Source organism: Sciurus carolinensis, chromosome 7 (assembly GCF_902686445.1).
Source record: "Sciurus carolinensis chromosome 7, mSciCar1.2, whole genome shotgun sequence".
NCBI classification, from domain to species: domain Eukaryota; kingdom Metazoa; phylum Chordata; class Mammalia; order Rodentia; family Sciuridae; genus Sciurus; species Sciurus carolinensis.
In genome coordinates this window covers 2,401,001-2,425,057 of record NC_062219.1, presented here as the reverse complement: position 1 = coordinate 2,425,057, position 24,057 = coordinate 2,401,001, and the positions used below count along the sequence as shown (strand labels likewise).

General features: G+C 56.9%; 1 protein-coding gene across 1 annotated transcript; it reads left to right on the top strand.

Annotated features, from left to right (window-relative positions):
- Nucleotides 1-23,384, top strand: LOC124988465 (centromere protein J-like). The gene is made up of 8 exons (XM_047557950.1): nt 1-69; nt 7,288-7,506; nt 11,789-11,890; nt 13,843-13,983; nt 16,281-16,365; nt 21,484-21,601; nt 22,575-22,786; nt 23,319-23,384. Coding segments are annotated over exons 1-8 (948 nt in total). The 3' UTR covers nt 23,321-23,384.
- The last annotated feature ends 673 nt before the right edge of the window (nt 23,385-24,057 follow it).

Sequence of the window (24,057 nt, the reverse complement as noted above, 5' to 3'; positions counted from 1 at the left end):
ATGGAGGAGCGGCCGTCTGGCACCGTCCAGGAGCTGGCCTTCCCAGCTGAGCTGCCCCGCCAGCCGCAGGTTAGGCTCTCAGGGCCAGGCCTGTTCTCTCCTGTGGCCTTCCCGCTGTGACCTGCACGGACAGTGCTGGGTGCTTGGTGCTGCTGATTGGCTTATGTTCCGGGAATTGGAAAACAGCCAGGAGCAGGACGGAAACAGCCACCAACCTCTTTCTTTCCCTAACGGCCGGAGGCCGTGGTTTTGCAGCACTTGGATACTCGTCCTCAGGGCGTCCCTCCGGGAGGAACAGGAGACAGAGTCCGCCCAGCTCAGCACACGGCAGGCCTTTTCTCAACGGGACTCGAGCCTTCACCCTGTGGGTCTTTGGAGTTTCCCGGCTGGAAGGCAGTCGGGGTTCCTGCTGGCCCTTCTACCGGGCGCCCCTCAGCCACCTCCTGGCCATTGTAGCCAGGGTGGCCCTGGCCCGCGTTCCTCCTCTCCTGGTGATACGCTCTTCCTCTGGACTATTGCTGCTCCGTGGACGCTGGCCCCGTCCCAGCCCATGTGGAAATGCACTCTGGTGACGTGACTTGCTGTATTTTAGGTTTGAACGACTGGGTTGTTTGTGAAAAGACAGTGTGCTTTTCAAACACACCCACACCCACAGCACCACGGAAATGTGTGTTGGTAACGGGTCTAGAAGGGTCCGCAGAGGGACTCTGCAGCAGGGCTGAGGCGCAGCCGGGCTCCCATCTCCACGCTCAGTGCCACTGAGCCTGCTGTCCCAACACCCGTCTTCCTGCACAGAAATGGCCATGCCTCTCGATTCAGGGACCGTTGGTGCCGAGAGCCCTCCTGGGCTGTCTTCTGTGGCCTCCCCAGTGTTCTTGCTGGAAGCCCAGGGTGACCACATGACTGGCTGGCTGGTCCAGAAAAGAAATGCCTGTGACCAGGTCCACAAGGTGCAGGTCACTGTTGCTTCTGCCTGTGCTCAGCCTCGGCTTGGCCCGACTCCAGAGTCACTGGATCCTCCTGCGAGAACTGCAGGCCTCGAGTGGGCAGCCCGTGGAGATGGTGGCCACGGCTCCATCTGTGGGGATGGTGGCCACTGTGATACAAAGCTGCTCTCCCGCCCTTTGCATCACAACCTAAAGCTGCTCTGCCGACCTTTCCAGTGCAGCCCTTTTCCCGCCTCCCAACCACTGTCAGTCTGTGGACATCCTGGCTAGCTATGGGTTCATCAGCTTGCAAGTGTCCCTCTCCGGTGTTGGTCCCGTTAGCCTGTGGAATTCAACTGCTTCAGGGTGGCTACCCCGCCATCTTTTCTCATGCTTCTCTCTCTCCTACTCACTTGCTTTCTTTCTCCTCCTCGCTTTCCACTCTCTCCAGCGCGCGCCCTTTCTCTTTCCCTTTCTTTTCTCTCTTACCCTGCAGGGAGATACTCTGTTTGCTTAATAAACTCCCTTACGTGATTTCCCGTGTCCAGCATGGTTTCTGTGGGATTCCTTACAGCCATGGCTGGCGTCTGTAGGCTCCACGGCAGGCACAAGGCACCCCCAGCCATTTGGCAAGCAGATCTTCAGGAAGGAGGGACAGCCTGGACCTGGGCCTGGGCCTAGACTGGGGGCGGCAGGGTTTAGGTCGCCTGCCTACTTTGCTCTCAGGATGTCCTTCCTTACTTGGAGCTGCAGCAAATACTGTAAAGGGGACATGTTTGATGTCACAACCAGTGTTTGATGTCACAGCCAGTGTTTGATGTCACAGCCAGTGTTTGATGTCACAGCCAGTGTTTGATGTCACAGCCAGGGTTTGATGTCACAGTCAGTGTTTGATGTCACAGCCAGGGTTTGATGTCACAACCAGTGTTTGATGTCACAGCCAGTGTTTGATGCCACAACCAGTGTTTGATGCCACAGCCAGTGTTTGATGTCACAGCCAGGGTTTGATGTCACAGCCAGTGTTTGATGCCACAGTCAGTGTTTGATGTCACAGTCAGTGTTTGATGGTCACAGTCAGTGTTTGATGTCACAGCCAGTGTTTGATGTCACAGCCAGGGTTTGATGCCACAGCCGGTGTTTGATGTCATAGCCAGTGTTTGATGTCACAGCCAGTGTTTGATGCCACAGCCAGGGTTTGATGTCACAGTCAGTGTTTGATGTCACAGCCAGGGTTTGATGTCACAGCCAGGGTTTGATGTCACAGCCAGCCCCAAACCCAGAAGACCCGGAGCTGTGAGAGCGGTGTGGTGCCCACCCGTGCCCAGCGTTCCTGTCTGGGAAGGGCCCCCAGGGAGCTGGCGGCTGTATTCAGGGCTCCGGTGAGAACAGGAAGAGACAGCTTAAAGCCCGGCTCCGAGTTCTGTCCCAGGGCGCAGACGCTCTCGCAGCCCTCGCTAATCCCAGGAGTTCCGGGACCTCAAGGAGCGGCTGCACCCCTCTGGGTTCGCTCTCTTCTGTGTTCTCAGAAGTCGAGGATGCCGGGATCGCGACTGGGCACATCAGCCCATGCTGCTCGGGCACACGCCACAGAGGCGGCTCCGCGTTCTGACACCCGGCCGTCCTTGGATGTGCAGGGTCACCTCGAGTTGGACGGATCACAAATTCAGTTTTCTGTCATTTCCCCCCCAATCAGCTGCCCTTTGCACGCCCCCACGGAAGGCCTGGGATTGAGAAACCGCTCTTCCCTCTGTCAGCGCTTTAACGCTGAAATCTTAAAAAGAACTGATTTGAGACATGTCTCTGTGTCCCCTCTGAGCAGCCGACTTTGGAGCTGGCCTCTGGTTCCAAAGGCGCCCAGCAGTGTGCTGTGGTCTCCTCCGCAGAGCGTTTGGCCACAAAGCCTGGGATCGGGTCAGTACTTACCCACTCCAGATGTCAGTGTGTATGGCCTGTCACGTGTCACTCACACAGGCTCCTGCCGGTCCAGGCCATGCGGCACCTCTGAGGGCCAGCAGGTGTCTGAAGCTTGTGAGGGTCAGGGGTCTGTGTGCACAGCTGCCTCTGGGCTCTGTGTGCTCCCTCAGCACACTTCCGGCCTCCCCAGCGAGGCTGGAGCTGAGTGGCTCGGGCCCGACGGAGGGAACTCTGGCCGCACCCTGAAGCGCCTAGCTCGCCCAGCTCTGCCAGGCTGGAGGTCCTGCAGGCCTTGCCTTTTTGGACACTTGGTGGGGATTCTTTATGGGAGGAGTGTCCCTTCCACTGGAGCCGTCCAGTGCACCGTCTGACCACTCGACAGAAGGACCCAGGGAACCTGGCATTTGCCCTCTCCTGACAAGGGCGGGTTGAACTGGAACGTGGGATAGCGGAAGAGAACAAGAGCCCAGTCTGGGCTCCGCAGGAGCAGCGTCAGTCCCTGACGCGTCTAGACCACTCTGCCAGGGCTCCGGCTCAGGGTGCCCCTGGCTGACGTGGGAGTCGCCCTCGTGCGCACAGGATCCTGCTGTTGGACAGTCCCACCTGCAGTGCTGTTGGTAGTGACTGATGGTTGGCGTTTAGCACTCAGCATGACCCTCACCTGTCCCTCCTCCTCATTCCACAAGAATCATAGGGATAGGTAGATGCAGATGCAGGTGGGGAATGATGGAGTTTGGGATCATGACTTTTAAGCCTGCGTAGATTATTTTCTCCTCATGAACATCTCTCCCAGCAAATAATTTGTTTGGACACCAAAAGCATAGGAATATTTCTTCAGGAATGTGAGCTAAGATAGATGAGTTCTTACTGTAGCCTGCAGAATAAGGGCTGGATATCGAGAACTTTTCTCGTCATTTTGGAGGAGAAATTCCACTCTCTCCCATCCTCTATGTGGCTAGATACAGCCCACTACAAGGAGCACACTATCTGGATCACGGGTCTGCTAAGATTTAATCAGCACGTAAGCTTCTCAAGTCCTGCAACTGTGCGAGGCCCTGGCCCTTTAAGACAGGGCGTCCGTTGAGAATGGACCAGGGTCTCTGGTTGCCTGGAGATGGAGGGCTGGGCAGGCTGGGGACCAGCTGCTGAGCACAGCTGAGATGCATGGGGTCCTGGGAGGCGGTGCCCATGGACTGGTGAGGTGGCCAGTCTGCTGGGTGGCTGTGGGGAGGGGCGGGCACTCTTGTCCCCCAGAGAGGTCACCCTTCCAGCCCAGGCCGGAAGGGGCTGGCAAGGCTGTGCTGGGCCCCTCTGGCCCCGGGCGGGACGCAGCCTCTAACAGCGGCTCCCAGCTGCCTCTCCTGCTGCTCTCCCGGTGCTGGAGCCAGACTGTGAGCTGTCCTGCGAGCAGCCCCTCCGGAGCCCCGGGGTCCCCAGGGCGGTCTGTGAAGTGCTGGCCTCCTAGTCGGCCTTCCCTTGCCACTGGCCAGGCCACACTTGTAGGAGGAAGGCAGGGCAGTGGCCGAGGCCTCCCCTCACCGTGGCCTGCCCCGGGGCCTGGCTCTGCCCTCCCATGGGAGGGCACTGCCCCTTGCGTCCTCTCTGCAGCATCTCCTGGGGACTCCATGCCTGGCCTCCCAGTTGGAGTGTGTCAGTCCTTTTACGTGAGCCCTATGAAAGAGCTGAGGGTTCCCCAGGGTTCCCCAGCGTCCCCCGAGACCCTCCACGCCCAAGCAGGAGTCATGCCGATTCTCCATGAGTCAGAGGTTTCCCGTGCTTCCTTGAGGGCAGGCCACTGTGAATGGCTCGGCCCCTTCTGTCCTGAGGCTCCAGACACAGGGATGCTCTTCAGTTGGGGCAGCGTGGGGCTTGGGACTGGGCACGCAGCAGGGGAGGTGGGCGCAGTTTCCTCATGGGACGTCAGGAGTGGAAGAGGTGGGCCCAGCAACCGTGACCCTTCTCCCTCCCCACCAGAGCACTGATGGGTCACCTGGAGGCCAGGCAGCCAGAAGATGCAAGCCACACCGAGAGCACATGCCAGGAGCTGGGGCAAGCTCAGAGAAAGGGACCACCACCCCCAGAGCCCCCAGGGAGGACGGCGGGGCACAGGAGATGCTGGTGAGCTGGGCCACGGAAGCAGGACCACAGTGGGCCCATGGCGGCCAGCTGTGCTCCCCTGCAGGGCATTCAGGAATGTCCTGTACACCGAAGTTTTTCTTCCCCTCGGGAGGGGCATGTGCTCCTTCCCTCTCGGGGATTTCAGCCTTGAAGGACAAGAGGCAGGTGACCCTGGGGGAGGGGTAAAGAGGCCTGGACGAGTCAGCCTGCTCGCGGCCCAGGAGAGGGCACCGGCTTTAACCCGCAGTTTAACAAAGCAGGACGCGTTCCTGCCTCAAATCCCAGCAAACGCCCTGGGGGTCACCAGCCTCCTCTAACTTGTTGGAAAGTGCCTGATGCCACTGAGCCCCTCGGCCTCCACCACCTGCTGTGCCCACTGTCCCTGTGGCCAGTGGTTTGGGGCCTCTGTCACTTGTCCTCAGAACAAGTTGAGACCTCCACCCAGTCAAAGGAAGGGTAGTGGAAAGCCTGGCATGTCAGCTTTAGAGTCTCTGACTGGCGGCTGGCCGTGGGGCTCCCGGCCTCTCTGGGAGCCTGCTCTGCTGCTGGCCTCCGCCCGGCCCAGCCTGAGCGCTGGGTTACCAATTCCGTGTGGGAAAAGGAGCCAGGGACTTGACCACAAGCTCACCCCAAGTCCCTGGTGCGACTCCAATCACAACCTGTGCCCCAAAGCCCAGCATCCAAGGTCTTCACAAATGGAATATAGATAGGAATTTTTTCTTGGCAGAAGAGGAGGAAAATATTAATTTAATTTAAAATTAAACGCAATCTGTTTTTTCACTCTTTCTGAAATTATCTAGAATAATGTTATTTGTAATTTCTCCTCAAGTTGTTTTTTCCCTTTAAATTTCAGTGGGTTTGCCACACACTTCTAGTTACTTTCAGAGATAATCTCTGCAAAAGGGAAACATGGAGAGGGAAGACAAGTAGCTTTCTCTTGAACCTCACGAATGCTTTGCTGGACGGAACCTGCAACAAGACAGATATGCAGGGGCGACGGAGTGCAGAGCGTGGTCACGTCACGCACCTGGGAGGCTCGAGGCAGCGGTGGTTCTGAGAGCTGCCTGGGGCTCTGGCTCCTGAAGCGCCTTCCACCCAGAGCAGGGGGTTCTTAGGAAGGCAACAGGACAGAGGGGCACGGAGCCCCTGGGCAGCCACTGGGGTGGCGAACAACAGCAGATGACGGCTTTTAGCCAAGCTGGCAAGCAAGTGGGGAGGCTGGGGCTGGAGGCTGGGGCTGGAGGCCTGAATCATTCCACCACTCCCTGTGGCAGCTCCCCCTGCCCCTGAGGGTCTCCCACAGCATGTTCTCAGGAGGAACAAGAATGCGCCAGCTGTCTTTGCTCAGGGCTTCAGTCGGCTTTTGCTGTGACAAAAACAGAGGAGAAAGAGCTTATTCTGGGGCTCACAGTTTCAGAGTCTCGGTCTAGACGACCGACTCCGTTCCTGGGTCTCAAGATGAGGCAGAGCATCATGGTGCAAGAGTGTGGCGGTGGAGGGAAGCAGCTCAGGACATGGTCCCAGGAAGCAGAGAGAGACAGAAAGAGAGAGAGACAGAGAGAGACAGAGAGAGGCAGAGGGAGACAGAAAGAGAGAGAGACACAGAGAGAGAGGCAGAGAGAGACAGAGAGACACACACACACAGAAAGAGACAGAGAAAGACAGAAAGAGACAGAGAGAGAGACAGAAAGAGAGAGATAGAGAGAGAGAGAGAAAAAGAAAGAGACAGAAAGAGAGACAGAGAGAGGCAGAGAGAGAAACAGAGAGGCAGGAGAGACACAGAGGGACAGAGACAGAGAGAGACAGAAAGAGAGACAGAGAGAGAGAGACAGAGAGAGACAGAGAGACAGAGACAGAAAGAGACAGAGAGAGACACAGAGAGAGACACAGAGAGAGACAGAAAGAGAGAGACAGAGAGAGACAGAAAGAGAGAGACAGAGAGAGACACAGAGAGAGACACAGAGAGAGAGAGAGAGAGAGAGGCAGAAAGAGAGACAGAGACAGAAAGAGATAGAGAGACAGAGAAAGAGAGAGATAGAGACAGAGAGAGACAGAGAGACAGAGGCAGAGAGAGATACACAGAGAGAGAGACAGAGAGAGAGAAAAAGAGAGACAGACAGAGAGAGAGAGAGAGAGAGAGAGAGAGGGAGACAGAGAGACAGAGAGAGAGAGAGAGAGAGAGAGAGAGGGAGAGATCTCTTCTGCAAGGACAAACTGCCAGCCCAGGGGCCCTGTCCCCGCACCTGTGCTGGCGCGGGCCTGGCGGTGGGGCTGGTGTCCTGCGGAGGCACCGGCCGCCCTCAGGCCCTGGCTGCGCTCTCCTCCACAGCAGCGGCTGCAGCAGCAGATCTCCACCTTCCGAGGCACGCTCAGGAGCCACGCGGCTCGGTGCTCTGCTGCCCACAGCGAGCTCCAGAGGCAGGTGGACGCTTTGACCAAGCAGAACCTGGAGCTGCGGGAGGAGCTGAGGGCTTCGGAGCTGCAGCTGCTGGGGACCCCGCGGAGGCCCACGGCGCCCCTCCCCGAGAGCCCGGAGCCGCAGGCGCGGGTAGGTGGACTCCGGGAGGGAGTCCTGGGGGGAGACCCTGTGTCGAGGGGTCGCCTGGCTCAGGCCGCCTCCTTCTGCGTGGGTCCCCCCGCCCAGGGGCTGCGTGCGAGACAGCAGCTGCTCTCTCGCCTGGTTTGAGAAACCAGAACCTGAGATGCGGATTCTGCCTTTGGAATGCGTCCAGGGGCGTCTGTGTGCCGACCCAAGGTCAGGGGCAGCTCTAGGACAGGACTGCGGGTGTGGCCACACCTGTGAGTGCCCAGCTGCGGGTGTGGCAGCCGGGCCCGCACTCCGTCCCCCTGCCGGCCCTAAGACACCCCCGGGGGCCCTGCTCTCCAGAGGGCTTTGCTCCCATCGGGAAGCCAAGAACCCGCAGCTGAGCTCCTGGGCCTGAGCAGAGACTGCGCAGACCCTGTTGCCAGTTGCCTCCTGGAGCCCCTCGGTCTGCACACAGCACCAGAGAACGACTTGTTCCTGTTTCCATTCTGCAGTCTTGGGGACCCTGCAGCCATCACTAGGGAGCACGGCAGGCTTGGGTCTGCGTGTGTCAGGAGGAGGAGGACCCAGCTCGAGGCCCCCACTGGGCCCGTTAGTGTCAAATGCATTGAAGTCTGACTCTCTCATAGCTACTCCACCTTTGAATACATAGACACTTGCCGTGTGTTTCCTCTGTGACAAATTGCCTTGTAGGTGTCGGTGCCTGTGCCTGGAGACATTCCACCTCTGTTAGCTGGTGAAGAAATAAGGCCCCAGCACGTTGGCCTCGAGAGTCACAGTGCTCACCTACAGCAACGACTGCCGTCTGCTCCCGTGGCGCCCAGCGCCCTTGTCCTGCAAGGAAGACTACCATCTACACCAGCCACCTCTCCAGAGGTGACCCTTTGCCTTAGTGCTCTGTGAAGGGAGCGGAGCTTCTGCACCCACACTCACCCCAGTTCCACCTGGGAAGCCTACTTCTTGGGATGGACACATATGTCCTCTAAGGATATGACTGTGCATGGCCCAAGCAAGGTCATAACCTTCAGCAGACATGCTAAAGAGCTGTGTCCCCCCCTCTCTATGTTCTTCAGAGCATGTTCCCTTCAGAAGGTCCACGGAGGGGACCAGGGCAGCAGGGAGGTGGCCCAGGCCTCACTCCTGCGAGTGCAGCCTAAGGCATCGTTTCAGGCGGCTGCACCCCACCAGGTCCTTAGGCTGGTGCCTCCCGTGGCTGGGACACCCCCACAGGTGTCCCCGCACTGCTGTGGCTTGCAGTGTCTGCTCTTGTGCACAGGCTCCTTGGTACTGTGGCGATGCTGTTGGTTTGCAGGCGGCAGTGCAGGGCGTTACGGCTTGGTGACACACACAAGCTCCTCCCACAACAGTCTGCAGCCAACCCAGCGCTCCCCTATCCCAGCGTGGCCCTCACCCTTGGGAGGCAAATCTGTGTGTCCCCATCCAGCCCTGACTACAGGTGGATGGGATGGCCAGGACCCTGCCTGCCTATGATGCCCCCAGGGTGAGCGTGGGACAGAAATCGCTGGACTCCTCGAAGGAGGCCTGAAATCTCTGGCTCTAAGCACTGTCAAAGCAGGAAAGGGCCCTGTTCTCTGAGGACACAGGATGGGCCGCGTGGGTCTCCAGCTCCCTAGGGTGCAGATTCTCTTGCTTCCACGCTGAATGGAAGTAAGAGAAGTAGGATGGAGGCCCCTGGTTGGTGGCTCACAAATGTGGGGATGAGGGATGTGCACCCCCGAGCCAGGGGCCGGCACGCCTCACGGCCTCTGCGTGAATTGCTCACGGGTGGAAACACAGCTTCTGTTCTCCTTGGCCGAGCTGGGTTCTAGGCACTTTGTCTTGCCGTAGCACAAACCTTCCCTACCCGTGGATCACCAGGGCCCCGCGTCTCAGGGGTGCATGGCGACTGTAAGGTGAGGAGGGGGATGGACTCTGGTGCAGGCACGAAAGCAGGGTTGCCATCGTGTGAACTGAGAGCCAGCACGATGAACTGCCTCGGAGTCTCAGACGATGACTGCTACTAACACAGAAACGTCCCCACGTTTATTTTTAGCCAATAAGCATAAAGACAGGAAGAACCAGCCCAGAGACAGCAGCAACACAGGAGGACAGACCCAGAGCCCTTCCTGGAAGCCTGCGAGAGGGGAACGCAGCAGGTCCCTTGGAAGAGGGACAGCTGGAGGTGGGCACGGTGGCCTGGGAGCCGGCACTGCCTTGTAGGGCCTGCTCACAGTTCAGACGTAGATGGACTTCCGAGCAGGCCTGAGGGGAGCACTCCACCGGCTGCTCGCAGACCTGGGACTGTATTTAAAATAATTATGTTTCTCATAGAAAAAAACTTGAATTTCTCCAACCATGTCTTCCATGCTAGAAAGGCCAGGGCTCTCAACCACAGCCTGACACCACTGGGCACCAGGCGGGGACTACGAGACCGGGGCCTTTTTGTTGTTGTTTCTTATTTTTTTCAATGTAGGAAGAAAATACCAGCTATAGAGCATGGTAGAGAAAACAACTGTTTTAAAAACTCTATTGACTTAATTCACCTTTCTAGCAGGCTCCAGCAGCACTAGTGCTGACGTGCAGGCTTCGTGTCTCTGTGCCCAGGTTATGTGCCAGTCTTGCCACGCTCTGCAAAAATCCAGGGACAGAAGGTCGCCAGGGCCCTCTGGCGTCGGGCTCCAGGGCTGCGAGGCGGTGGCCGGCAAGGACCAGGGTGAGCCCCGTGTCTGGGGGGCAGGTCTTTGCGGCGTGCAGGTGCGTGGCGGAGCTTCCTCCCAGGAGCAGCCCCCAGGGCTCCCGACTCTGGGCACTCCTCATCTGACTCCTGCGCAGGATCCTTTGTGGGTGGCCCGTCCCCTCCCCGTCTCCCCTACACGGCCCACTGCTGGTCCCCTCGGCATTCCCAGCCACCTCAGGCACCCTCCAGGAACCAGGCTGGCGCCTTCGCCCCTCACTTGGCAGCGCAAACTCCCGCCCTCTGGTCTGTGCAGGCCTGGCCACCTGGCTCTCCTGGGGTCCCTCCTTCCCCTTGGCTCACCTCTTTGTGCCTTGGCACTTTCTGTTGTCCATCCCCCTGTGTGGTGCCCCTCCACCTCGTGCCAGCTGCCTTCCACCTGCAGGACGGCCTCCGTCACCGGGCCTTCCTGGCCAGTGCCCCTGCTCTCCTGGACACCCGGGGGCTCCTTCCCATTGCCTGGTCCCTTTCCACGTGTCCAGTGTGTCCAGTGGGCCAGTTCTCCTGGCCGACGCTGCTTCTCTTGGGTTGACCTCTGAAAAGGAGCTGCATTGAGAGGACAAGCTCTGAGGAGACCCCCAGGTAGCATGCCCACCACGGGTCACCCCCCACGCAGCGTGCCCACCACGGGTCACCCCCCACACAGCTGCACTCCTTGCACCACTGGTCACCCCCAACACCTGGGCACGAAGCTCCTGATGGGAAGAGAGTGTCCACAGCTCAAACAGGACAGGAAGTCAGGTGGGACAGCGATGCTCCAGCACGAGGCACTGTCCCTTGAAACTGGCCTCTGCTGCTCTTTCAGAGGTGCCCATGCTGGTTCCAGAGACTCGGGAAGGCAGACTCCTCAGCCTGGTCCAAGCTGGAGGCCTCCCTCGTCCTTGGCCTCTCATCCAGAGGCCACAGGTGGGTAGGTCAAGTCGCCCTCGGCAGGGAGCTGCCTGTCTCAGGGATTTGGAGGTTGTGGCAAGGGGCTGCTGCACGGTCCCAGCTTCCCCAGGAACACAGGAGACCCACGGTACCCACGGCCTCTATAGGCCAACCCGGCTGGCCCTGCCTTGCCAACAAGTGCCCCCAGGAGAAGGGAGCACAGTCCCCCCGAGTGGTGCTCCTATGACATAACTGTCCCCAAGTCGGAATCTGACTACGTTTTTGTCCACTGTTCTCCGTGGAAATGCATGGAATCAGAGGCACACAGAGCAAAGTTACCTGCCAGCTGTAGCTAGTGGTCCACTGGCTGCCTTATTTAATAAGAAACACCAAAGAATTGAGAGATTTTCTCCAAGGGAGCAAATCTGGACCGTGAGGCTGTGAGGTGGAAGTAGGAACCTAGAGAGGAAGGTTGGAGGGGGCCTGGAAACCCTCTGCTCCGACCCCCTCAGAGGCTGCATTCCAGGGCGGCTGCTGGATGAGGCAGCCGCCGCCTGATGGCCTGGCCCTCAGCCAGCGAGCCCAGGAGACAGCAGTGCCGAGGCCAAGGGGTGCACAGCCCCTGTGGAAGCCCTGCAGTTGTCAGGCAGCTCGGGAGACACTGCTATGCTCTCTCTGCAGGATCTTCCGGAAAAGCCAGCACCTTTTGGAGAAGCAGCACACCCCTCAGACGCCAGGACAGGAGAGGAGGAAGTGGGGGAGGAGCGGCTCCCGGAGGGCAAGGTGGGTTCCGGACAGCAGGCCCCACACTCCCCCGTTCTGCACCCGATCATCCCCATGGCCTGGGGCCGACCCAGAGGCCACCAGGCAGAGTCGAGGCCGCTGGCAGCCAGTGCATTTCTAGTTGGCAGAGTCACACGCTTTTGAGATGAGGCTCTTTCCTGCCTCCACATCCTCACCTTGCGGGGAGCCTGTGTTCCAGAAGGATCCATCCCCAGGGCCATTGTTCTTGATCCTGTCTTGGCGGTTTGTAGACTCTGTAGAGAGCCTTGGAGCCGTGCCTGCTGACTCCTTCCTCGAGCCGGTGCCATTCAGTGGGAACCCCTCCTGGGCCAGTTAGGAGCCTGAGTCTTCCTCACTCGACTTCTTTGAATGTTTTCTGGCCTAAATAAATAAAGGGGGACTTTGGTTCTTGCAAGCAGACAAAACGTTTAGAGGGCTGGTCAGGGAGTGCGGGTGCCATGAACTTGAGTCACTGAGAAGCCCTTCTCTTGTGCGGTGGTTGCTGGGGGTCCTCAGGACCCAAGTGTCCTCCCATCTGGGTATCCAGGTTCATGAGAGAGGGTGACGTTGCTGATGTGCATGAATCAACCCTAGGAAACCTCAGAGGCAGCATGCAAGAGGCAGGGCCACCCACCCTGTCTAGCCCACACCACTGTTCCTGGCACTGGGTACCCTGCCCTTGCCCCGGCTCCTCGCTGCCCGGTGTTTGCTACATCTGATTTCTTCCATTTGCCTCTTGTGCATCCTGCACTGGAAGTGCTGGAATTCTTGTGTATTTGTTTTTTGATGATGCAAACTCAAAAGCTACACAGTCACGCATCGCTTGGTGACAGTGACATGTTCTCTGGACTCTTTGTTAGGCAACATCCTCACTGTGCGCACAGGGCAGAACACACATACCTGCTGGTGACCCAGCGCCTGGTGTCACCAGGACCTGGGGACAGCAGGTGTGTGAGGCTGCTTGTGGCAGTGGGCTTTTCTCTAAGGACAAGGAGACCCTTCCAGAACATGAGGGGCCACACAAGCCAGCGCCATAGTCGTTGCCACTGTCCACCACACCACGAGGGCACGGACCTCCTCAGCTCCGTTGCAGTCCCCTGACCTCCCCTGTGGGGTGGTAGGCTGGTGTAACCGGCTGAAGGTGTGCCGTCCCTGTGCAGAGGAGCGTGGGACCAGTGTGCTTCCTCCTGCCGGGAGGTGTTGGTTCTCTGAGCCTTGTTGCAGTTTCCTCTCTTAGTTCTGAACTGTGGGCCCAACTCACTGGGGGGCTGGCCTGGGCATCCAGGGTCCTGGTTCGGACCTCCCAGGGGCAGTGGCCGCATTGGCCAGCAGGTGGTGCCCCGTGGTAGGTTCACAGGGCATCCCAGGAGGCCTTTCAGAGACCTTTGAACTGCCCTGCACCTCTGATCTGTATCAAGGGTAACAATGTGGCATGATTAGAAGACACAGGTGTTAACTGTTGGTGGGTTTTTTCCCTCATGCTGATCTTTGAAGTTTCCATCTGAGGACAAAGATACTCTTTCCTAAACTCTAGCCTGTTATTAGGTATGTGGAACTACCTACTTGCGTCAGTGAATCTTTGCAACAGGGTAAAGTAGTGAACCGATCGGAAGGATGAGATGGGAAGGAAGCTCCAGTGTCCGGAGAGGTGGTTTTCCACGGCCACCCTGCAGCCGGCAGGCCCGAGCCCCACCAAGCACGGTGGTGACAGGACCACCAGGGCAGGGCCAGGGCCAGGCGTCCTGAGCTCATGAACACACCACAGAGCAAGCCGTTGGTCTGTTATTCACAGACAAGTTCACGGAGGGGTGGGAGCGGAGGGATGGGGTGTGTTTTCATGGAAATGCCCTGGGCAGCGGACACCAAATGGCTTTGAGTGGAAGGAGAAATAATGAAGCCACAGTAATGGCTAAGGCAGTTTTTCATCTGGGAACCGTTGTGTTTCCATGAAGGTGGAACAGACACTCAGCGACGGCCGCAAAATCATCTCCTTCCCCAACGGCACCAGGAAGGAGATCAGCGCGGACGGGAAGACGACCGTCATCAGGTTTTTTAACGGTGACGTGAAGAGGGTGAAGCCAGATCAAACAGTGGTGTGTGTCTCTTCTTCTTTAACTCAAATCAGCCCAGTTACCAGCAAGGGTTTTGCACATGGGCTCCCTCCTGTTCCCTGGGTGTAGGGGGATGCGGGACCCAGGCTCTGCGGTCAGACTGCTCTCCTGTGGACGGCGGTTCTGTGGCTGCGGGCAGCTGAGCCGTGAGGTTCCCCAGGACCTCCGACGCACACTTGCAGGTCCCGCACCTGCACCCCCCACAGTACTGTCTGGAGGCGCGGGGCAGGCACTGAGTAAGAAACTGGAGTCACCATCAGCACCCAGCACAGGTGGGCAGGTGCAGGGCCACCGCAGGCTGGAGGGCAGGTGGCCTGAGGGCTGGCACTGTCCTTCCCTTGCCTGACCCTCACACGGCTGGGGAGGAGGTGCCAGGGCCCTGCGGCCACCCCGCCAGGGGAGCGGAAAGCCCCGTCAGACCAGCTGTGCCCTCTCAGTAGGCTCCGTTTCTGCATCTGCTCCTCAAGTAGGGTGATCTCCCCACAGTGCCATGTCTGGGGACCCTTTTGGCTGTTATTACTGGGAGCAGGGAGGTCACTGGCATCCAGCAGGTGGGAGCCAGGGAGGCTGCCGAACCTCCCCAAAGCCAGGAGAGGGCCCCAGGCCTGGTCAGCAGAGGCGAGGTTGGGGCCCACGGTAGGTCTTTAACAACTGGGCCCACACTGCTTCCCAGGGCTTCTCAAGTGCCCCTCACTGACGTCCATGGGCACTGTGGCTCGGAGTGGTAAGGGCAGGCGTCGAGCTGGGCCCTGCCTGGGGCGGGGGGCCTTGAAACCCCATGTCAGCAGTGCCAGCAGAGCCTGGCGGGAAGGCAGGCCCCAGTGTGAGATCTTGAAGCGGGATCTCCAGGCCGAGCAAACCTGGGCAGCTGGCCATGCGTCCCGGTGAATCAGGCCTAGAGATGAGAAAGGGTTTGTGGGACGAGAACAGTCTGCCAATTCACCAAACTGGTCTCCGTGGGGCCAGCTCCTGCTCCACCAGGCTGTGGGCGAGTGATTGCTGGTCCTCTCTGCCTCTGTTGCCATTTTACTTATTTTAATGAGAAGCAAGTTGCTTGTGCCTTGGTAATTTTGCCCCTACAGAAGGCTTCTGGCTCTCCCTAGGGTGCATGTCAGCTCCTGGTGTGGACTGGCTTCAGATGTGCACCCCCTATTGCCCCTTCTGTCCCCTGTTTGTGCTGGGAAGTGTGAGCAGCGAGGGCCTGGAGACGCACAGGGGTGGGGGCTACCTCGTCCCAGCCCAGAGCAGCGAGAGGTGCATCCCTCTCCTGGTGCCATACCTCAGCCCTGGGTTCCCCTCGCCCTAGAGTACCTCGTAGCCGCTTCTTAGCCAGACTTGGGGTGGAGGGATGCAGAGGCATCCAATCTGAGATCCCTAAGATGAGGATGAGGCTGCAAGAGAGAGCAGGACCCCAGTGGAGGCTGGGAAGGAAGCTGCGGGGCTTCCACTACCGGGGAACCTCCAGACCGCGAGTCCCCAGCCGCTCTCTGAGGGAACGCGGGAGACTCATGGTAGCGGTGGAGAGATGAGCATTCCCTGACCCTGTCTGGTGTTTGGACTCGTCACCCACATGAGGAGACAGTCAATCAGCCGCCCTCGAATGAAGGCACTCCAGGGTCTGAGCACTGCAGATTTCCAGGGATGGCAAAGCTCCAGGCAGTGGGGTGAGGTGGCTGCTGGGCTCTCCTGCCTCCTGGCTGTGAAAGCCAGTGCCCCTCTTCCCCTGCTGTTGGCCTCTGGCGCTCCCTGTCACCAGCGGGGCCTCAGCCTTGGCGGCAGCTCCACCCAGCTCTGGTTACCGCCCTTCCTGCTCTCCTCCTCTGGAGACCACAGGGCATCGGGACCATTGAAACTTCGCCGTCAGTGGCCCTTCGGGGGCACAGGGTAGGGACATCCAGTGCACAGAGGCAAATCTGCCACCTTGTGCTGCTCCAGGCCCTGGTCTGAGCCAGGGGGCTGACTGTGCGGGGCTCGTGGCTCTCGCCCACCTGGCCCAGAGCAGCCTGCTGCAGGCCCCACGGTGCTGAGTCCAAAAAGCTGCAGGTTCTAGCTTCTCCAGGGTAGGAGCCAGGGCTACCCTGCGTCCCATAATCCGTGACACTGTTGCCACTTCTGGATCTTTGGTGACAGCTCCCCTTCCTAGTCTTGCGGCCATGTACACCTGTGCATTGGGCTTGGCCTCTGGCCCCTGTGGGGAGGTGCCCGTGGTCAACCTCCAGCTGCAGTCCAGGGGCACAGTGGGCACACTGCGCCAACCTGGGTCTCTCTGGTGCTTTCAGGTCTATTACTATGCGGAGGCTCGGACGACACACACGACCTACCCCGGTGGTATAGAAGTCGTGCAGTTCCCCAACAAGCAGACCGGTGAGTGCGCTGCTCCGCCCCTGCGTGCTAAGTGCCTTGGGGGTGCGCTGGGGGTGGCGGAGCACAAGCACTAGGCCCCACAGGCCCTCACGGCGACCCTTGTGCAGAGGACTTGAAGTTCAAGCTGCTTGATGAAAACCCAGCGCGCATTTCCCCGAATCTGATCAAAGGGCTCTGGGCGGCTGCTTCCGTGCAGGTCCACAGCTGCACTGGTCCCCTCCTGGGTGGCCTCACCAGAGCCACCTGCGAGGGCCTTCAGCCTGAGGGGCCGAGACGCCAGGTAAGCCGCACCATCCACCTTCGGCCGGGCCGGCCCCCATGTACAGGAGCAGCGAGTTGTCCGCTGAAGCCCCTGGACGCGGGCGCCCTCTCGGTCCACTGTCTTCGGGCCTCGTGAGTTTGCTTTGCTCGTGGCAGCTTACTCTCACCTCTCACGACCTTGCGTCTCTATTTTTGAAATAGTGACATGGACATCCTCTCACGGGACTCGGCTCTCTGGGGGTGCGAGCTGACAGTCTCCCACGGAGAGGACAGTCAGGGCTAGAGTTGCCATCACACGCTGCCGCCCTCCGGGACCTTGGCTGGGGGTCAGCGCACTCTGGGGGCCTTAATAAAGATGGGTTGCTTCCTGACACCTCCACCATGCCTGTGGTTGTCAGCACCGCCTGAGGGTCCGAGGCATCTCCGGCCCCTCTGCGTCGAAATTAGAGCACCCGCTGCACTGCGTGCTGTGTGCTCGGAGGTGGTGCCCGTGGGTCAGGCGTGCACTGAGCCGCCAGGGCTGTGGAAGGGCCCAGCCAGCGGTTCTCCCCCAAACTGACCTCTGCCAGCCCAGAGCCAGCAAGCAGAGGCAGTCAGCAGTGCCCAGACCCTGCAACGGAGGCTCGAGTAGGTAGGTAGGTCAGGCCCTCCACTAGACATTTCCTCGAGAGGCCGCTGCTGGGCACCTCTTAACGCAGAAATCAGGCCCTGCTGTGGGAAATCCACAGGCCTGTGTAGCGAGTCCTCGGGGGCGGCCAGCAGGGCTTGGATCTGTCACTTACAAGGCAGACACATCTGGTCTGTATGTGGAGCCCCTTATGCTGCTTCCGTAGCGCTCACAGCTCCGGTGAAGTCTCATCAATAGACTAGGTTGCACCGTGTCTAGCAAATAAATATTTTGATCTGGATTTCCTTCCTAAATTTTCTTAATCTATTTTAAGAAGTCTAGCACACAGTCATAAGGCAAAATAAAGACAAAACCCCAAACACCTAGCATCAGACTTTGCCCACAAGATTACATGTAACAGCTTTGGTGGGGACTGTTGATCCAACGGGACAGTGCTGGGCACAGTACTGGGCGGGTGATAAACTCAGAGAAGAGCTGACCCTGGCGCTCTGCTGTCAGACCACGGAGCCTCTCTGGGTGACCCAGGGAAGGTTGCCGTCTTCGTCTCAGTTCCATCCTGGAGAGAATGAGTTAGAGGACCAGTCAGTGGGCCATTGCTAGGGGTTCCATGAGTCAGTTCACTCGGGGTACTCAGGGCTCCATGGTGGGTTATCATGGGGCACCCAGGGCTCCATGGTGGGTTATCATGGGGCACCCTAGGGTTCCTGCTGGGTTCTCATGAGGCACCCCAGGGCTCCTGCTGGGTTCTCATGGGGCACCCAGGGCTCCATGGTGGGTTATCATGGGGCACCCCAGGGTTCCTGCTGGGTTCTCATGAGGCACCCCAGGGCTCCTGCTGGGTTCTCATGGGGCACCCAGGGCTCCATGGTGGGTTATCATGGGGCACCCCAGGGTTCCTGCTGGGTTCTCATGGGGCACCCAGGGCTCCATGGTGGGTTCTCATGGGGCACCCAGGGCTCCTGCTGGGTTCTCATGGGGCACCCCAGGGCTCCTGGTGGTTCTGCGGGTGCTCAGGAGTGCCTGACACACTGCCTGGCTCCACAAAAGGTGTTGTTGTTGGTGACCGATTGAGCCGGTCTCTATGAGCGGGTGTCTCAGACCCCCAGATTGTGACTGACAGCGATGGGTAATCTGTGTCCATATTTCCCTAAACCATTTTCAGAGTCTGTGGACAGCAATAGCACTTGTGTTCTGTGGCCTAACAAGTTTATCTGGGAGGTGATGGATTATGCGAGGCCAGTCTTCCTGAAGTTCTTGGGGTTTTTAATCTTCTGTGGGTGTCAGGACCTCTTGGAAAGGGATAAAAGACACTGTCTCATTGTCCCATGCATGCAGAACATCACGGAGTGCCTCTTCTCAGGGACTGTGCGTTAACCTGGGCCTTGGTGCTGGGTCTGGAAAAATCCATAGAGCTCAATAACCAGGAAGCTTTGTTGTTGACTTCTAAATGGGCCTTTGAAAGTCCAAGGAAGGTCGCTGGAGGCCCAGCAAATCTGCATCTCATTACCCATGTACAAAACTCCCCATGGATCAAGTCTGATGTGACTTTCTAGGTGTCCTCCTAGGGAGCAGGTGGCACTGGGGTGGGTGCTGTGGGTCCTCTTTTTACTGTCCATGTCCCAGCTGCTCCTGAGCAGGGGTCCCGAGCTGTCACAGGCCCAGCATGCAAGTCCAGCTTCCCGATGGCAGGCAGGCCCTCCCTCTGAGTGTCACCTCCTTTCCCACATTCTTCACTGGCTGAGGTTTGCATTTTCAATGAGTCTGACCACTTGTAATGCCAAGGAAGCGCAGGAAGCTCGCAGCCCCAGCATCTGTGTGAACATTCTTTGCAGCTAATTTCTTATGAACTTTGCAATGACCTAGGGTGAAGGCCACTCTCTGCAGCCTCCCTTCTGACTTTCTCTGCCCAGCTGTCAGCATTCTTTGTGTCAGATGTTCCGACACCCTGAGTTCTGTTTGCGTGTATTTTCCTGCCTGATTTGCAGCAACAGAAATGACTGAACAGGCCTCTGGGCTCAGGAAAAGCATACCTTCCTGCTTCACGGTCGGTTTGAAAGTTGGTCCTGCACTGTGCTGATGGGCGGGTGCCTGCTCCTGCCTACCTATTCCCGCTGAGCATCTCCAGGCCCTGCAGAGCGTTTTCTAGTCCTCGGAGAAGGTGTTGTGAGTCGGGTCCTCAGCAGCAACGCACCGGGGCGGGGCCAGGGTAGCCACCAGGCAGTAGTGCACGTGGGGACCAGCTCTTCCATCATCCCGAAGTCATGATTTGTTTGTTTAATTTAAGAAGACCCATTGCTTTGGTTGCATAGCTAAAAACCACAAGTGTCTTTGCATTTGGTTAAACAAATAACCTGCGCTGAGCCCTGGCTCCTCTCTCGCTCAGTCTTCTCACAACTGCAGGGTTGCTTTCTCCTCCCTAGGAAACGTGGATAACCATGGGTCTGCAGAGCCCCATTGGTGTTTTGTAGAAATACTGAGTGGATGGTCAGAAACCTCTGGGCTGAGCATTTCAGAGTGTGGGTTGGAATGCAGGAAAGGAGAAATGTCCATGCCACCTTTGTGATACTGGAAGTGAGTCTTTATGAGACCTGCTCCCCCCACGCTTTAACTTTGCTGACTTAATTTTTTCCTATTGATACTTGTTGCATGCGCTGTATTCTGAGATCTGTCCTGCGACACCCATTTCTCCTGGATCGCATTGTTTCCAGTGCAGGGCGTGCTGAGAGGGGTGTGGCCCTCTGACACCAAGCGCTCTAGATCCAATTCTATGGTTAGAGATTCCTTTGCTTTAGGCTTGTTTTAGATTTTTTTTAAAAGAACTTTTTTATGTGTTCATTTTTATGTGATTTCAAAGTTATAGGACGATTCCAAGGAAGCTCCCAGAGCCCCTGTCTGCCCGGTGCCGAGAGACACCAGTTCTAACCTTCTGCCACGTTCCCTGGGTCTTTCTTTCCTCATGTGTGCATGTGTGTGTGAATGGGCTTCTCCGAGCACAGCGGAGGAGCTGCATCGTGTGTTTGAGCTCCAGCCGCGGTATTCAGAGTTGGTCTGGAAGCAAGTCCTGCATGGCCTGTGTCTTGGTGCCTTCGGGCTGTTGCAACCCTAACCCAGGTGACTGACCAGCCACAGGAATGTATTCCTCCCCATTCCGGAGGCTGCAAGTGTGTGGCCCACAGCCTGCATGTCAGGGTCTGGTGCAGGAGGCTCCTGGTCCATGGGCAGTCCCTTCTCCCTGTGGAGGGAAGGCAGTTCCCTGGTAACTCTCCTAAGGGCATTAACCCTCCGTGAGGACTCCTCTCTCAAGATCAGATCCGTCCCAAAGGCCCCACCTCCTGTACCGTCACTGTGGGGGAGGGCTTCAATGTATGAATTTTGTAGAGACACAGACATCCAGACCACAGCAAATGAGCTGCTGTAAAATATATTTGAGCAGCTAGGTGGCCCAGGAAGGTCCTAGTTTAGGAAGACACATTTTCTGAAGTGTCAGGATGGGTGTGCACTTCACTCAGGTCCTGGCCAGCCTGCTCCTGTCACATGGGGAGTTCCTTGATTATTTTCATATGCTCTTTAAGTCTTTGAACTTCTTTCATAGGTAGGCTTGCCAGATGTAGCAAATAAAGTCTTAGGACTCTCGTTCAAATTTGATTATCAGATAAACAATAAATAATTTTTGGTTTAATGTTCCATAAAAGATTTGGGACTTGTGGATGTTTCCTGACTCCTGATGAGGTTCTATCCCAGAAAGCCCCTTGGAAGTTGAAAATGTCCTTAAGCTGGAAATGCACAAAGGCACCTGACCCGTGGAACGCCCAGCTCCGCAGCCCGGCCTGCTTCCACCGCTGCTTGCCCCAGGGGCCTGGCCAGGGGCCTGGAGCCCCTGCCTTTGCCCAGCACAGGGGTAGGGCCGTGCCGCGTGGCTGGCCTGTAGAAAGAGGGAGATCAGAATTTACATGCCGCTTGTACTTGAAGGAAAATCACTTTCACATAATCATCAGATCAAAAAAAATAAGCCAGCAAACTTAGGCTAAAAGTTATTCATTCATCTAAAATTCAAACTTAACTGGGCATTTTGTAGCATATCTGCCAACCCTAGTTATCAACTCCTGAGATTAGGAATTAGCATCTTTTCTAAGAATCTCAACAACATCTTATATAAAGATCGTTTAGATAGAACATGGTTTCTAAACACATTCAATATAACCTGCATTTTTAAAAACTGTGTTCTGCAGAAAAATTCCACCCTGATGGCTCCAAAGAAACTGTGTTTCCCGACGGGACAGTGATGCAGCTCAAGGGTGGGCGTGAGGAGACGGTGTTTCCAGATGGGACAGTGGTCATCGTGAAAAGGTCAGGGTCACGTCAGACCATGTGAATCCAAAACATCCCCAATTTTTTATTTGAGTATTCAATAAGGTCTTCATGTTAGTTTAGGTGTTTGCAAAATGTGTTTACTTGAATGTAACAATAGAAAATCATGTCCTTGACCATAGAAGTTGTCTTGTGACCTTGATTAAATCCCTTTATAGAGAATAATGTTTGAACATGGATTTTCAGGGACGGTCATGTGCCACGTAATGATGCTGTCTACCTGTACCACCCAGGATGTCCTAGCTGTGTGTGGTGGTGTCTGAATCTCCTAGCGACGCTCTGCTCAGAATGTGTCCCTGTTGCTAGTGATGCAGGACTGTATTTGATGCACTGAAGGTGCCTGCTTGAATGACTGCCACAAGGGCATTTCTGACCCCAGGTGCAAGCTTCCTGCAGACTGCGTGGCCAGCCCAGGTCCCGGGTGGAGCACATGGAAGCAGCAGTTAGGGAGCACCAGGCTGTGCTCTGGGATGGGCGTGTGGGTGCTGACACCTGCAGAGAGCAAACAAGCCACCCTCCCAGTGCCCTGGCTCCTCCCTGTCCTCCACCTGGCGTCCATGTGGCCGCGGGAGTCCTGAAGGTCTCCTCCCACAGTCCTGCTGCCGGTGTCTGCAGGGTTCTCTGGGTCTGCTGTGGTGGTGCTCTGGTTTCCCTGGTGGCCGTCAGAACGTTCCCCATCACCTGGGGACGCTTGGGGCACGCCCTGTGCCAGTGCCCTCTCACCTCCAGCTGGAGCTGTCTGCAGAGGTCTCGGGCTCTCTGCTCACAGACCCGCTGCCCTGTGCTGTGGCCCATCCTGCCGCTGCCCTCCTCTCTGTTGGTACCTACGCCCCCTCCACGCGCCTCTGCGCCCTTGCCTCCCGGCTGGGTGTCAGTCTCCCACTGGCTCCGCACTTGCAGCCTTGCTAGGGCACAGCCCATCTTACCTGGGTGTTTCTCATTCCTCTACCAGGAACGGTGACAAAACCATCCTGTTCAGCAATGGGCAGAAAGAGATCCACACGGCCCAGTTCAAGAGGAGGGAATTCCCCGATGGGACCATCAAGACTGTGTATTGCAATGGCTGCCAGGAAACCAAGTATGCCTCCGGGAGGCTCAAGGTCAAGGATGAGACCGGGAGCATCATCCTGGACCAGAAGGGGAGCATCCCACAGACTCGCCCATGTGCGTGAAACCCCGGTTAGTTCTTGCCAAAACAGAGACAGGAGCTAATGGCACCTTGGAGAGCTCCCAGGACTTTAGGAGGACCCTAGAACTTGTAAAGGGAAAGACATTCTAGTCCTGCTTAGGAGAGTGGTCAGAACGGCTCACCAAGCACTTCCAGGGCCCTGACCAGACGGCATCCTCTGCCCTCAGGAAGCCATTCCACCATGTGCTGGGCCTGGGGTAGCAGGCACAGCTGGTGGGTGGGTGGCTTTCTGGGCACCAGCCGATGACAGTGCTGAGTCCCTCCATCTCTGCCACCAACTCCAGCCTTGCTTGGGCCCCAGGGTCACCCACACTCAGTCTCACTGTTCCTAGGTCCACACCCTTGTCAGGCCACATGGCCACAGCCAGGGGCCCCTGGGGGACTGCTCAGGGCTGGAGCCCTGCTGTCACCTTGGCCCCAGGCTGCCGGGAAGCGGGTCACTGAGACACTCGACCTTTAGTCCTAGTGTGAGAACAAAGTTCAGTCACTTCTTTTGTTGTTTTGCAGGATGCCTAGAAGACACAAAAGCAATTGCTATTCAACTAATCTTTACCCCAAAATGTAGAATCCCCCAAAACAAGAAAGGAGTAATTTCTTGAAACTCTCATCATAAGATGTACGCTTATTCAATTTTTTCCGTACGCACACGTGTTTTTATGTGAAGGACATGAAATATAATGTTTTGATGCCAGCAATTATTCTAACCCTAAAATATATGGTGCATACATAAGTATAGTCCTCAGTATTTTGGCAATGCTATTTAAAGTTACTCCAGAATAATGTGCTATCTTGGCTTTCAGGGAACAAAAATAATTCTACTGCAGTTTCCCTGGATAGAGGCTTGTTCTTTTCAAATGAGTGTCAAACCAAGACCAGGACATTTGTCACATAACTGGCCAACAGATCCATGGTTGGAAACCCACTTTTAAGTTTGGCTGAAAAAATGGACTTTTCTTTTTGAATCAGCTTATACTAAGAATTGTCATTAAAGTAATCAAGACAAAACATTGTTCTACAGAACAAACCTTCTTCTAGTTGTCTGTGAGGTGTGTAAAATCTGAAATCAAGATGATTCCAGTGTGAGCCTTCTCCTGGGAGTCCTGTGTGGGATAGGCATGCTGGCATCTTAGAAATCAGCTTATTAAAACAACATCTTGTACTGATTTGCAAAAAAAACAGATTCACCTTTGAGTTCTAGCACTTGCCTACGTACACTGGATGCACAATCTGATTTTTCGGTTGTGTC

Bases quoted from the DNA above. Each gene is read 5' to 3' on its own strand.
- LOC124988465 (XM_047557950.1), top strand. From the start codon at position 1: ATGGAGGAGCGGCCGTCTGGCACCGTCCAGGAGCTGGCCTTCCCAGCT. The intron at 70-7,287 runs GTTAGGCTCTCA...TCTCCTCCACAG, and splicing joins AGCTGCCCCGCCAGCCGCAG to CAGCGGCTGCAGCAGCAGAT. The intron at 16,366-21,483 runs GTGAGTGCGCTG...TGTGTTCTGCAG, and splicing joins GTTCCCCAACAAGCAGACCG to AAAAATTCCACCCTGATGGC.